The 15,276-nt window shown below is 44.6% G+C and overlaps 5 protein-coding genes across 5 annotated transcripts; 2 read left to right on the top strand and 3 right to left on the bottom strand.

Annotated features, from left to right (window-relative positions):
* Positions 1 to 3,213: 3,213 nt before the first annotated feature.
* On the bottom strand, positions 3,214 to 3,702 carry N7479_000716 (uncharacterized protein; the record flags this gene model as incomplete). Its single annotated transcript, XM_057248414.1, has 2 exons — positions 3,214 to 3,608; positions 3,675 to 3,702. The coding sequence occupies 2 exons, from the start codon at positions 3,700 to 3,702 to the stop codon at positions 3,214 to 3,216; spliced, it is 423 nt and encodes a 140-aa protein (XP_057112846.1).
* A 1,423-nt stretch (positions 3,703 to 5,125) lies between these two features.
* N7479_000715 (putative glycosyl transferase family 8 family) lies at positions 5,126 to 6,085 on the bottom strand (the record flags this gene model as incomplete). Its single annotated transcript, XM_057248413.1, has 1 exon — positions 5,126 to 6,085. The coding sequence occupies one exon, from the start codon at positions 6,083 to 6,085 to the stop codon at positions 5,126 to 5,128; it is 960 nt and encodes a 319-aa protein (XP_057112845.1).
* Positions 6,086 to 8,782: 2,697 nt separating this feature from the next.
* N7479_000714 (uncharacterized protein) lies at positions 8,783 to 9,794 on the bottom strand (the record flags this gene model as incomplete). The annotated part of the gene is made up of 2 exons (XM_057248412.1): positions 8,783 to 9,276; positions 9,332 to 9,794. The coding sequence occupies 2 exons, from the start codon at positions 9,792 to 9,794 to the stop codon at positions 8,783 to 8,785; spliced, it is 957 nt and encodes a 318-aa protein (XP_057112844.1).
* A 679-nt stretch (positions 9,795 to 10,473) lies between these two features.
* On the top strand, positions 10,474 to 11,617 carry N7479_000713 (uncharacterized protein; the record flags this gene model as incomplete). The annotated part of the gene is made up of 2 exons (XM_057248411.1): positions 10,474 to 10,482; positions 11,234 to 11,617. The coding sequence occupies 2 exons, from the start codon at positions 10,474 to 10,476 to the stop codon at positions 11,615 to 11,617; spliced, it is 393 nt and encodes a 130-aa protein (XP_057112843.1).
* Positions 11,618 to 13,501: 1,884 nt separating this feature from the next.
* N7479_000712 (uncharacterized protein) lies at positions 13,502 to 14,308 on the top strand (the record flags this gene model as incomplete). The annotated part of the gene is made up of 1 exon (XM_057248410.1): positions 13,502 to 14,308. One exon carries the CDS (start codon positions 13,502 to 13,504, stop codon positions 14,306 to 14,308), a length of 807 nt encoding a protein of 268 aa, XP_057112842.1.
* Between the last annotated feature and the right edge of the window lie 968 nt (positions 14,309 to 15,276).

The raw sequence follows: 15,276 nt of genomic DNA, 5'->3' as shown, positions 1-15,276 counted from the left end.
TGAGAACCCTCACCTCCACTTGAGCTTTAATCTAGGCGAAGAACATTTATAGTCAATCTTTTTGTTTTTCTTGACTTTCCCTCCTCGAACAGATGAATTAATTTATTCACTTCAATTTTATCACCGCAAGCTGTCATTACAAAATGCCTCTAGAGACGAAGGCCACCCAAAAATGGCTCGCAGAGTATGCCTCTCAACAAAAAGGCTCCCACTATACAGATAGCCTAGTTAAGGGGATCAGGCAGGGATTTTTGTATCAATCTTTTAGAAATACATGACCATATTATATCCCTTTTATTACGACTCGCCGCCCTTCAAATGCGACTACAAATCCTTGAGCTAAAACTCAGTGGTCTTGTCTCTCAGGTATACTAATTTTGCTATTGATCGGGATCACCGAGCTCTGTTACCTTCGTTGATGTTTCGATGAAGTTTTATATCGAATATTCTAACTTGTTACACATTATTCTCGGGTATAAATGCTTCAATTCGCTCGGTACATTGAAATTATTGCTTTTTTGCTACGTACAGTTATCTCTGAAGTGGGGACACTTCGATCAGTCTGTAGGGACTGGCTTTCTTTCTCGAAATCGGCTCGACTACTACACAAACAATAAAAGATTTTGGCCCCACTGTAAACAGTTCAGCGCATATTCATTACTAAACATACTCCCTCCTACGAGCCATATTCCGAAATTGCATAAAAAGAATACGCTTGCTGTTCGGTACATTCGGTACAATAATAGGAGGGCACTCGTAAAAGAAACGCCATATGTCCTTCGATCCGCTCAAGCCTGCGTACAAATGAGGGTCCATTCTCATCCAGTCAAAATCCGAGCAGTCTTGCGGCTGCTCAGGATGATTTTGTGCGGCAGGGCTGAGATGTCCGGAACAGTGTTCACCTGACGACCACAAGCCATCGACGAGGTTGGTTGGCATGGCGGTCTGAACCTTCAAAGCCACGGCTGCGCAACGCATCCTCATCAATTTCAAAAAAGAATCGACACCTTGGAACAGGCTCATTTTCGTCATATATGAGCTTCTGATCAACGCGTGGATTCTCAGCCGAGAAGGTATTAGCTACCCATTCTTGGAAGTGGGCGTGTAACTTCTACTTAGATGCTCGATCGAACCTGGCCTTGTCGTCGTTCAAGATAAATTCGAGCTTGTTAAACATGCCTTCATTGAGTTCTGATCTGGTGTCACCGCTGATGATTTGGCGCACTGAACGGTTGACATTTTGTTTAAAGATATCCAATGCTTCATCGTCTTCGTATGTTGTCCGATATAAAACCCAACCCCATTCTTCTATCTTTCGAGCTTTGAACTTTTGAAGTGTGATCTCTGACAAAATTCACTCTTCTCTTGGAGTAGGGGATGACTGAAAGTTTCGTCGTGGTGTTGAAGGAAGAGGAAATTTGGGAAGTCTTGGTCTGCTTTGGAACGAAGCAGCTAGTGGACTGGGAAGGCGACCGGGAAGTAGATGAGCAAGTGAACGCCTGAGAGTGAAAGGTCTCATCGACATTGGATGTATAATCCTTTAATGAAATTTGCATTATAAGGATGCGCCTGATAGGCGATACCGGACAGCGTGGGAACTAGACCTCCGCAAAGCCCACAAAGCCCAAAGCCCAACTCGCCCTAGCTCACTAATGGGCTGAGTTTGGGCCCGGGGTGAAAGCCCACTGGGCTTTGAATGGGGCCCATTAGGGCTCAAAAAGCACCAAACAATACAAATATTCCGAAAAACGTGACGTTTTTAATTAGTACTATATACATAAACCCCGTTTCTCGCCTTTCTCTAGGGGTAATATTTTATTATTATAATTGATATATAGTAAATAAATAGTGAAATACATTAATCACTTTTAAAAACGCGAGAAAACGCGTGGTTTAGAAATTTTATAAATCATGGAGTTTCACTAAGAAAGTGGTAGTGCTTCCACACAGATCTAAAATATATATCTGATATCAAAGCATACATTGACCTTTTTTGGATCTCCGCTGGTTAGATTCTATTTAAAACTAGAGTATACACTTATATAGTAATTGCAATTATATATTCCAAATTTAAAGTCTATACAATTAGTAGAAGGGTCAGAATACAGCGATTACAAGATCCTAGTTGAACCCCCTTAATGGGCTATAATGGGGGCCTTATAGGCCTCCACGAATGGGCTGTGGGTTGGGTTGGGCTTCGAAGGTCAAGCCCATAGTCCACTGCTGGTTGAGCCTTGGGCCCGAGGTCCGGGCCCATTTATGGGCTTTGCGGAGGTCTAGTGGGAACCGTCATGGTCTCGGCTCCTGGGGCCGAATTTGGATCCACAGTCCACATGGGCCGTGGGAAAGGGTCCATAAAGACATGTTGAGCTATTTTAGAAATACGACAGTAAACCGAAACATTGTCACCCTATGAGAGTTTGTTATTGTGTGGGGGCTACGATTGACATCGTGAAAGCGGACGATCAGAATGCGGAGGGAACTGCCTGGGTATATATTATTATATTATTGGCTACATAATCCAATGATTTTGAAATAGATTGTCATAGGGGAGATCGTATTTAGGGTTTGATTCTCGCGCTTTCGGTCTCATGCGCGCCAGGCCCTTCAGTAGTACGTTTCAGGTGTTAGTGAGGAGGCGATCTAGTTTGACGTAGAGAGGACCGGGAATATATATATTCTACGGGTCCTATATGCGCGACATCAACAGCACACGAACCTTCATATGAATCTTCAAGAAGAGCAAGTTGGGATTAAGCATTACTAACAGGGTAATGCAGTTGTAGAACTCCAAGGGTGGTTGGCGGGGCTCAAGTTGCCGCTAAGTAAAATTGATCAATACAAATCGAGGACTGTGTAAGGCCTATAGTACAAGAAAGGGCCTTCGGAGCGAATAGGGCAGGTTTGCTTTAAGTTGTAATTGAGTACCGAGTACTGCCATGAAAGTCCCTATTTCAAAACAGTGGGTATATGTAGTTGGTGATTAACAATGACTTCGAACGAAATGAACAGTATCGACCCGAAAAAATAGTACATCAAATTTAATACCCAAAAAGCAGAAAAGAATATTATCATCATGGAGATCATTCGTGTATATTCACACCGGCCCAAACATATTAGGAAAATAACAACGTCTGTAAGGCCGGTTTTTGGCCACTATCCTCGCAGCTTCAATCTCCTCGAATCGTATATATATACTCTCCACAGGCTGTATCACCGGTGGGTAACGTTTCCACCATATAATTCGGCGACCTGTTGTTGCTTCCGGGCGTCGAGCTCCGAAGGAGCTACTTGGCGCTCACTATTTTGCGCAAAGTATTCTTGGGTCTGAGGGTGGGGAGGCATGGACTGCAACTCGTTTCCTTGGCGGTTTTTGTTTCGGCGCCGCAAAAAGAACCACACCAGCGCAATCAAGATCGCTACACCAGCCACACCACCGACTACGCCGCCGGCAATAGCCCCGGTATTGGTTTGCTTCGTTTCACCACCGCTTACCGGACTTGGAGATGCGGCAGTACTTGTAGGTGTCGAAGAAGCGGTAGTGCTTGTGGGTGTTGTAGATTCTGTTGTAAAAAATGTAGATGATGTTGAACTAGGAGTGGGCGTTGCTGTGTTTCATCAATCATATTGTCAGCAAATGATTCACTGAACAAGGATAATTGGATAGTATGTACCCGAAGAAACAATCGTCAGCTGGCGCATGTTGACTTGTAGATCAGACAGATCGTTTGCACATCCGACCCCCCCTCGTCGTCTTCACTGTGAAGGCATATTTGCCTTGACTACAGCAAAAGCCATCATCCTTCGGATTAGTGACATTAGTCGAGTAAAAATCAGCCGTGCTATCGGCGCAGCTTCCATGAAGTAGATCACTGCAGTCGGCATTAGATGGGCAGCAGATCACGTTGTACTGAGGCCCTGGGCAAAAGGTGTTCCCAGGACAGCAAGCATGAAATGGTAAGGTTGTTCCACCGCAATCCGTTTCAGTGGTCAGACAAGAGCCATTCCTGCGCAGAGCAAAGCCGGCAATGTCAGACATCGCAGTGACTCTGAAGATAGACAAACAAAAGGCGTCACTGTGGAGAGAAAAGACTGTGGAGAAAAAAGAGAGAAATATGTGTGTGAATCTCCTGGCCAAGAATAAAATCTTGGGGCGAAACTCGGTGGGTGTTCAAGGGCGTTAGGAGGTGAATTGGGCTTCCACCAGAACGTAATGAATAACGAACAGGGTGAAATGTTCAGGCAAAGGGGGAACGTGAGTATTTCTCTTAATTGTACGAAGTACCTGTCTCAGAAATCTGATCAACAGGGGTATGATACCTTAATCAACCCGTGGCCCCCGTTATGGTATTACTATCCAGCGAATCCTACGAGTATTTTGCAAGTCCATTTGTCACTCGGACCACGTATTCATGCATTCAATATGTACTGTACGGAGTACTCCGTAGTGCCCTTCCGAGTCACCAATCACCCAGAATGAACTGAAAATTCCGGATGTTGCATACCCTAAACTAGAATAAGGTGTTTGTGTGACTGAACTCCAAGGATATTCAGCCTCATACCTTTATTTGCACATAAATGACTGCCAAGAATTATTACTCCGTAGTAAAGATACAGCCCCAAGCCACTCCGTATTTTGGCCCCAAATGTAGTAATTTTGTTTGTGTGGATCGCCCTTGGTATAGACAAATACGGATAATTAGCATGGGTCACCATGCGGGACGGAATACTAAGTACTCCATAGTATAAGTGAAGATATGTTGCTGCCGGCCCCGTTCCAATGATGTTGGCTATCACAGTGGGTCCAATGCGCACGGAGTAATAGTCAATTTACTAGCCAAATACAGAGTATGTAAAGATATATTTTGCTTTGAATACATATGAGGGAAGATACCTGGACGAAGGACATGAAACTCTGTACAAAGCACTACGTACTGACCAGTGGAATCAGCCATTTCTCGTTGACCAGTGAAGCCATCTTGAAAATAACATGCCCATGAGACATTGGCTTGTTTCAACTCTTTTGCTATTCAAAACGGGCAATATGGTGCGTGTAGGCTTTAGATTCATGACCAAATTAATTTACAGTAATATATACAATTGTATACGCATCGCGAAGTGGTGCTCAATGGTTCAAGTATGCAGTCATCTCATCCATCGATATCGCGATATGATCCCCAATAAAATCATCTGCAATAGGGCGCCACCACTTATGTTTGATTGATTTCAATCCTTTCTCATAATCAGACCGGCTTGCATCTTTCATGTTCCATCCAGACTCGAGGTTTTGCCAAGGCATGGGGCCGTCTGCTCGATGGGCGTAGTTGAGAAGATTTTGTTCGGGATGATCATAGTGCAGACCGACGTAATAATTATAGAGATCTCTGGATGGATGTAGAATAAAGAACTCATTATCGATGTGGGTGTTTTGGTGAATCTCCTGACCGGACACGATTTGCATATTCAAATTTGTACGCGAGTCATGCGGCGCGGCGATCATATAGTTCTTTGGCATTTTGGCGGTAGGGTTGATGGTGGCACGCATCACTGTCGTAGGATCTTCAAAAATGTGATAGATAGGACGGAATATGACCGAGTCGACATCCAGAAACAAGATTTTGTCGTATTCTTCAAGTGTCCATAGATTCAATTTGGCGAGAACAGCATTTGGGTGTTGAGAGGAATCCCAGTTGTTGTCAAAACTGCCGGCTTCAACATTGTCCACTGGCACCACAGTAGCTCCCTCTCTGCTCAGAATATCGCGGTGTCTTTGAGGTATATCGGGTGTGACCAGGATGAGAAATGGCACGTTATCGATCCTATTTCGCGTGCGTGGGTTGCGGAGTAGTTGGAAGCTGAGTAGCCGTGCTGCCTGAAGGTATGGCTCTTCTATATGGGGATACTCCGAGTCATTTCCCGACATTAAAAGGGTCGCAAAGGCATAGCGGGGTGGTTTGGTGTCGTCTTTTGATCCGTAAAAGCTGAATGTAGTAGCAACCCAAAAGAAGAGGGCTAGACAAGTGACAGTTGCGATCGCTTTGCGTAAATAAGGAGTAAATGTCGATTTTCTATGCGCCAAAACCATTGTTGATAAGATGATCTACAAGAAAGCAGATTGGGGAAAACAGTCGGTCTCTGGATAAATGAATCATAAGGATGAGAAGATAGAATAGTGAGATCAGGGAGCAAACAAAGGACCTACGTGATATGGCTCCGAATGGTTGATAGGCTAGAAAGCCTCACACAACTTTAGCTTTTCGAATTCGAGAAAAGTTAGGAATGCTCAGGTTGTGATCAACTCATCTATGGAGATTATTAGCGCTCACAAGGAGGGCAATGAGACACGTGATACAGTTATTTAACTCCAGGGTGTTGTTATTACCCCGTACTAGACTCATGCTGGTCATGTATTTTGGGATCGAAAATTGGGGCCGCCTTGGTGTAGGGATTAGTGCAATGAGAGGCCCGCCACGCGACAGGGATTCAGCAAGAGACCCAGGGCGAGACCCGCCCTGGGTGGGAGCCAAATCCGTACAAGACAAACAGGCAAACCAATAAGCCTACTAGCGTAGACGGTAAGAATCAAGAAAAAGTACTGATACATCAATAATTCACCTATTATTCTGCGTGTGGCCAGAATAGTGCATGTAGACTTTGAGCTAAGCGCCTAATTCTCCCCAAATCAACGCTTGTAGTGATTTGTACACAATTTTTTTAAGAATCGGATTAGGAAGGAGCGCCGAGCCTACTAGCATGCACAAAGTGTGATCAGCGGAAGATCTATGCTTCTTAAGATTAAAAATTACACGCGACCGAACTGGTCGAGTTAAAAAGTTGAAACATACCGATATGGGCGGTCGTCCGAGCGCGTTCTAGCGGTTATTTTAATGTTAGATTGTATGCGTATTATTCGTGTGTGTGTATTTAATTAAGGGATAACCCGTGGACATTATTGGACCGTGTTGCTGCTCATGATGTCTATGTATAGATACCACATGTCAGACTAAGATTGACACAATCCAGATCAAATAATTGAGTACTCTATTGGACCGTTCAAACGGCCCAACATCAATTTAGCGCTGACCATGTAGGCTACCATAAAATGACAGCAGGAAACTCGTTTGAATGCCATGATCTAGAATCTCCTTGAATTACAATATGGCGGGTATGACTTCTAACATATTTCCCTCCAATTCCACAGTTTCAATATCAGATGTCTTGTACTTTATCACTTCTGGTTGTCTTCATGTTCCTTTGGGTCTGTGATATATACAATACAACCACTAATCAGCCGCACCCGTGGACCCCACAGGCCACCGGGGCTCGGGAGAGCCCTTAGAGCCGCTGGGCACAACCAATGGGTAGATCACGGGTGTAGCATCCAACATGTACCCCCACACTTACTTTTTGTGGCCCCACGAGGCATAAAGTATTCTAAATTCAATGTACATTATATTAACTTCCTATGCATATATAATATAGCGAGCTTTGCACTAGGCCACGGTTTAACAAGAAAAAGCCGAAAATTTCTCTATTAGTGAAGCTTTATGCTCTTCTCATGGACGTCCATAAGATTTACTCCAGTCGTACCAGCCTCAACAAAATATCGGCTTGCCAATGGCTTAGAAATTAGGATAGCCTTGGTGAAATGGATGTATTCCTCACTCACCGTGGAAGGAAAGACGATATCTGCGGCGAAAGTCTCTTCGCCAATAAATATAACTCAGATCGTAGAGTTTTAAGTATGGCTCTAAATGAAGATTCGAGTTGCTCTTGTTTTTTCTTTTATAGAAACGAAATATTTCTTGGCACATAAACAGATAATTTCCCGTCAAATGCTGGATTTGTGGATTGAAGCCAAGGAATCTCTGGTCGAGGTTACAAACGACGGAAGGTTCCTGTTCTAATTAATCGCACTTGGTTTGCCTGATCTCTGCAGCAAGTTCTGGACCCTGCCTCAAGATTTCGCCACTTGAATAGCTCTACAAGTTCAGTTCTTCTACGCTAGGATTGATTTAAACATACGAGATCTGGATTTCATCTCCGACAGCGAACAGCATAAGGTGAGTAGGCACCAGCCATCCAGACTTTCTTTTTTTTGAAGAGAACTATAGTCAAAAACCGAGTCAGCTACGTGGACCAATCCACCTCCAGGGCGATACTTCCCTATTGCTGTTGCCATTCTTCTCCAATTAAGGGATGAACTAATCTTAGACAATCCGCTCTGGTAGGTAGTAAGCACTGCTCGTGATTTTCTTCGATTATTCAAGCCCGCAGATACAAATATTTGACTTTGGTCAATGTTCAGCCAGATCAACATTGAATCAGGATCAACTCCAATTTCAGCGATGGCAATTTAACTCTCAGCTAGCGGAGCACGCTCCAAACGTAACCTGATTTTGGTTTCTATGTTGATAAAAATGGTAATACGATTCGGGAAGACCTTGGAATTATTGCGTGGTATGTTGCAGGGTACTCCAGGGCTATGATAACGTTCCATCCTTTGGATGTTCCCAGGCGTCAACTATAAATAAATACGCGCCCGCACAGCCCCGGGAGACAAGGTAGTGTGATGTTATTTGTTTATCTACCTCTTAAATGAGCGCCTATTAATTTACGACGCACCTCCCCACACCTTTATAGAACCCTCGCCACCATAGGTTCATGCTGATCCACTCAAATTGATGGGGAAAATATTGAAGCGCCACATTCGGTAGGGATGGTAGTTTCATTCATAGCATTTCTGTATCTCAGTTCAATCAGTCTCAAAATCAAAATCAATTTACTCCTTTCTATCCCCTTCCTTCTGCTGAGAAGGTTTGTCTATGCTTTGCTGCTTCAGCATCTCCGCCTCCAGTCTTTCTTCTTCCGCCCATCTTGCCCTATCCTCCGCGTACTCTCTCTCTCTCTCTTGATTTCTACGTTCCCGGTTTTCTTCACTTTTTTTCCTGGCTTGCACTTTAAGCCTCTCAATCTCTCGGTCATCCACTCTCGCTTTTGCTTGATCCATAGTTTCCCCCTCATGGACCAACCACATTCCGTAAGCACCTGCCCATGCTTTTCCCTCGTATATCAATTTTCCCCTCATGAAGGCGCTGAGGTTCATCCAGAATGGGATAAGGGTATCGCTCATGATATCTGCTGGGCCTAAACAAAACCATTCATCTTGAAATAGTTTGGGGTTTTCAATAGCTCTGGGATCGTCCTTATGTAGTCCACAGAATATCGCGAATTCTGGCCGGAGTCCTAGCTTGATACCATGTTCGATATAACCCTCTGTGGTGGTTTGATTAGCAGAGAACCGCCTATCATATCGACTAAACAAACTCACTATGAGTATATTCAAATTCCTCCTTATTATCATACATACCGTCAATGAACATATCCAACATTTTTTTAATTTTGGGGAACGTAATCTCATTGTAGTGAGTTGTATGGGACTGAAATTCCTCGTCATATCCACAACTGGGTGCTTGATCATCTGGATACAGATCATTGAATTGCTGTTCCATTTCAATGGCCTTTTTGTCGGATAGTCCAATCCACTTCAGACACTCCTGCGTATCGGCAGGGTCTGGTAGGATCATACCGGGCCGGTATTCGCAACAGGAGGCGCCCCACTGGAATTCGATAGGGCCAAGTGACGGATGTATCTTGCCACGGGATGTTCCGATCTTCACAAGTTCAGGAGTCCATTCAAAGTTGATTGGTTTATTCTCCTCGGTGTCACTTGCGGGATGATCCTCGCGTTCGGGGTGATTCTCTCGCTCGGGGCGACTCTTAGCATCACTCATCTTGTAACATGAAAAAATAGAGGTAGATAGGGTGAAATAGTAGTCGAGTATTGAGTGTAGAATCACTTTAAACTTGGGAGAGTGGGAGAGGGTTGTTACGTGGTATTTATGTTGCGGGGTATTGTACTCCGTAGTGGTGTTCCAATCTCAAAAGTTCCCAAAGTTCAAGTTGCCTAGGTAGTGTCCGCTATAGATAAATAAGCGCCTGCACAGCCCCGGTTGCCCCGTATAGCCCGTTAAGTTAGCGCCCATTAATTCTACGATGTACCTTTCAATGCATTATCAACTCGCTAGTAGAAGCCCCGCTAGCGTAGGTTTATACTCCTCCACTCAAATCTCAGAATTATAAGGATTATGAACACCACTGTTTTACCTCCCTGTCGGGCAGGCGGCAGATTCACAATCAAATATTAGTGGACTGACTCTAGACTACTCACTACTAGGATGTTTTGAAAGAACAAGAGTAAATGGTTTCGATTTGATAGCCATTTGTATGTATAGTATTGCACCATGTCGATGATATTGTGTTGGCCACTAAAGGTCTTGCCAAGAGACTGCCACCCGGTGGTGTCCTTCTAAGCATCGACTGGGCAACGCTTAATTTATCGGACAAGACCTGAACAGCAAGCTAGTGTGCAGACAACTCCATCCGTTTCAGAGAATCAAAACCATCACCATCATGCACCACGTAAATGACACAATAAATCCGAAACATCCCTAGCGCATATCATCTCCCACGACTGCTTTGCGCAGGGCCAGGTACTCTCGCTCTTTGAACAGGCGGGCTGTGGAGAGTCCCAGTTTGTGCTGGCGGATCGACTATCACCTGTTCCCGGTGCTCGGAGTGGGGAGATGCAGCTATTCTGGGCTCGTGCAACCAAATTTTAATATCTTTGAAAGGATAAATTATGTGTGGCATTGTGTTTAATTAGTAAAATCTGAATTCTTCAACCGAGGCAATTGTTAGGAGATATCAAATTGTATGGTGCGATAGAAGAGTTGAAATTGAAGACTTTCAGAGACCAAGCTCTAGACTACATATGAAGCTTGACAGCAAGGCTATCACGCCCTTAGGGAGGATAAAGGATAAACAAGATCATAGCCAAATGCCTAAGAGCTAATTAAGAATAATCTAGACAATAGAACATTTACAATGGCGTCCTTCACTTATCAATATATTCTTTTAGTAGGCTTTCCGTTGACCTAACTCTTGAGGACGGAGGGTAGTAAAAGGTGTATCTAAGAGACGAAGTCATACTAAAGAGGTACAAATAATCCAACGGAACCTCCTGAAATATGTATTTGAATTGCGTAAATAGGCCTTCTAGGCGACCCTTCTTTTGATCATGTCATTATACTTGGATCGGAAATATTCTACAAGGATTATATATCCGAGAGAGATAAGGGGAGTATTGCTACCTTCCTCTCTCTAGGGATAGAGAATCAAATCGTTCTTCGTTGGTGGCTACACTGCGCGGGAAGAGCGGCCAGCAGGTCCCTGGTTCTTCTGGTACCACTACCACTGCGTGTGTACATTATTTGATGGCCCTCTCGGTGGAGTCTTGCATGACTCCACCGAGAGGCCCACCGCGCAAATTTTTGGCCTGGCGCTGTCGTTGAATCATGTCTTGAGTGCAGTACTGGATGGGTTCGACACACCGTCGCAAATCACGCCGCACCATCGCAGCCCGGAAGATCCCTTGTTCATCCGGATCGAACTCAAGGCATCCAAATTGGAAACTGGGGGCTCTAAACCGCTGAAGATGGTCGATTCGGGACTTGACCCATCACTCGGCATTTCACCCGTGCTAGCCGGCTTTTGAAAGGGATTTTTTCGCCAGGGCGGTTTACTTGAACTGGAAGTTGGCTCTGGAGCAGCGAGATGCAAATCTATAGTCGGAATACGCTTAAAGCTTAACTCATTCTCGAATTGTAGCTGATTATACTGACTGTGTTTACTTGAGAAAGACTCAGACACTCTAGAATTCTAGCTTGCCAAATACCAGCATAACTATATACTGGGATCTAAGGATATGATACCTGCGCAAAGACTGTTCTGGTGAAGGCCAGAAAATATATTGTCTGTTGGGGGCGAGAAGAAGAACACGTACTACATGTAGAGACTTAGCTAAATAACGTTTATTATTCATCAGAGCAAAATGATAAGCGACCATGTGATGAGAGGACTTAAAGCGTTTTATCAACTTTGCCTTCCTTTCATTTCTTCTTTCCTGAATCAAAGGGATGGAAGGACCCTGTGCCAGTCGGTACAACACACACAAAGTCTCGACCAACAAGACTACTGTCGACAATTCCTAGCATTCTGCGAAGGTATCCCCTGGGATGGTTTTATATTCGCTGCAATCTCGCTATGGATACCAGCTTTATGAGAGTAGATAGGATACAACGATAACGAAAGCTGGAAATTTGTGGCCTTCTGATCGAGCGAATTTGTAGAAAATGCTTATTTTCCTAATACGCATTGGATATTTCTATAATTATTCTCCATAGTTCTCCGGGTAATAAATATTCCCACTGTGGCGGGCCGTCACAGGTAACGGAGGGCCCCAAACCCACCTGTAAGTTCTCGATTCTCGAGATTGGGACTGGTGTTGATTGCGATTGCGATGAGAATGATGCCAGTCTTTCACGGGGGGCGGAACATGATGTATTGGACAATTGGAATTGCCCGCCTCGGCATATCCTGGCTTCTTGTCATCCTCTTCGAATCTGACAGCTTTCATGTTGCTGTCACACCCGTCCTCGTGTGACTTACGCGCGGTAGCACGAGCATAGGTACCTAGTGCTTCTGGTGGAGTATGATGGCGGACACGATCAAACGGGTCATTTGAGCTCTTTGAGTGGAAGTGTTTGACTTTCGGTGGCTGATGTTCTCGGTCATTGGAGTGGATTCTTTGGGTATAGTGATGATCAGAACGATGGTGGTGGTGGCGTTCTTTGCTTCCATTCAAGTCTGGAGATCGAGCTTGGGGTTGATGTTGAATGCGTTGCCTTTTGTGTTGAATACAAGAGCATATCTTATGATGTTGGACACGAATGCTAGGCTCGACATTGTTCCTGCAGTCCGTTCAGTAGTTAGTAGATACAAATCCAACCCAAGTACAATCCTAGTCATACATTTTGAGATTCGGTTTCTGGTCTTGAAAGTGAGGACAAAAATGACAATGAACCGTCTCTATGGTAGCGGAGACATGATTGAGGTGATATGGCTGAGGTTTGATGGTATCACTGTCGTTATCATTTGGATCGAGGTGATGGTTTTCTCTTGGGCAGGGCGTGGGTTCATGGATGTGACACAAGTGGGGATGGTCGTAATGGTCACTCTTTTGTCGCATTGCTGTTTGATGGCGTTGCGGAGGGAAGATATCCATTCTCGCTTTCTTCGTCCGATACATATGAGGGTAATTTAGGATGTGCGAAGAAGGAAACTTGGGTATAGTTATGTCAAGGGATATATTCGGCCACGAAGGCGGACTCCCAATTTGGATGTCGCTCCCTGTTTCCCTCACACAAGCCTTGAGTGGCTAGGAAGTGCAAACAGCCCGGGAAATACTTTTAATCGTGACTGGGTGGGCACCCGCTTTGTCTTGTGATTCTTTCGCCTTCTGCATCCCCTACGGGTGATTTGTCTTAGCTGAACTTGCTTTTTCCCTCTTCCTCTAGCTTGATACGCCGCCCCCTGCGAAATGTACGTTCTCGAATATTCCGAAGATTTTGGAGGTCCTGAAGATGACTTCGCATTCCAAAGAACCACCATAGTCTATGAAATGTCCGGCTCAATCTACAGAGCGTATTCACGCAAGAGATATGCATCAAAAGAAGAGATCCATTTTGGTGACATGTTCAGTACCAACAAGATCCAAGGTGCTCTCATTTTCCCGGAATTCTCGGACAAATTCACAAAGGCAGAAAGGCCCTTGGATTGTTCGACCTGGTATCTGAAAAAGCCAAGCCTTTCACCTTACAGTCCCCAGTACCCAGCCCTGATCAGAGAAACCTGGATTGAAGAAGTCAGGACCTGCGAACTTCTAAATAAAAATCCGCATCCGAATATCGCCCAATACCATGGCTGCGCCGTCGTCAACGACGGCTCAATCAGAGGCATCTATTTTACAAAGTATGATGAAACTCTTATGGCCAGAGTGAACCCTACCAGACGCAACAAGATAGACTTCGCGTATGAGAGGTGCGAGGCTGACCGAGACGAGGTTGATCGTTGGGTGGAGGGAATTGCACGGGGGTTGAAGCATCTCCATGGGTTGGGGATTGTCCATAATGATATCAACCCGTGTAACATCATGTTTCAAGGCGATGCCCCTGTCATTGTTGATTTTGACTCTGCTCGGCCTCATGGTCATGATTTGAGCCTGGTTAAACGCACGCATGGGTGGCATAATGAGAAGACCAAGGTGGCTTTGCCGATGAATGATATTGCAGCGCTACTGGAAATACAGTCGTGGCTCTTGGGGGAGATTGACCAGTTTCAATTTTGAAGTCTGAATCTTTTTCTTTTCAGTTTGCTGCAAAATGCAGTTTGATGGCTTTTACTAAGTGCAGTGGTCTGCTTTTGCGATCCGGGGGAATGGAAGATCAAAAAGCGGCTGGTATGCTCAAATAACCTGCAGGTCATGCATGGCCTTGCATTACACTGTTTGCTGCTTAATTGCTGTCTCGGGTTGTCACATCCCAAGCTGCATTCTCCACAGGTATTAGTTGACATTGATACAAATGAAACCATGCATCTTCATACTGTCTCGTTCCATAGACCCCAGGAGGGCGGAGACGCAGGGAGTCGCGTCATCACACTTCTATATTTTTGATTTGTTAGATAGCTGAAGTTCTGAGCGCATAAATCTTCGAACGACATATCAGGCGAAGAAGTCGCAAAGAGAACCAGAGGGCTTGAAAGCATCTGTCGAATAGCTAGGGCGAATAAGCGTGTCGTGATGCCATATAATGAATACTCCATTGGGAATCATCCTGGCTTAATCCAGGACCAAGATTGATTCACTTAGTGATCATGAACGCAAGATTATATTTACCGAATTCAGACAGTTCAAGCTGATATTCGGTGTTGCATTTGTGGCATGTCATTTGAAAAAGCGGCAGTGTCTCCCTCGCGTAGTAAACATTAACAAAATCCTTAACCGAAACTAATAATTCACCATCGCCTATTTGCGCACAAATTTCGAACATTCGAGGGTGAGCTAGTATATCCTTGTCCGATAGTAGTAGGTTGGCTCTTGATCGCGTCACTGACATTATGTCCTGGATCTATAAGCATAGCACCGGCAATCCGAACTCGAACCATATATATGCCTCGAGAGGAAATAGGGCAGTTGACGTAATTTGGATAGTAACTTCGATCAAATACAGTGCGGATGTGCTAATACCGTGAACCGTAGTAGCATTGTCTCATTGTAAATTGAAGATGAAGGAAGCAAAACGAATAATGAAAGAA

Source organism: Penicillium vulpinum, assembly GCF_028829585.1.
Source record: "Penicillium vulpinum strain IBT 29486 chromosome Unknown utg000001l_segment0_segment0, whole genome shotgun sequence".
Taxonomy (NCBI): Eukaryota; Fungi; Ascomycota; class Eurotiomycetes; order Eurotiales; family Aspergillaceae; genus Penicillium; species Penicillium vulpinum.
This window is presented reverse-complemented; position numbering and strand designations above follow the sequence as displayed.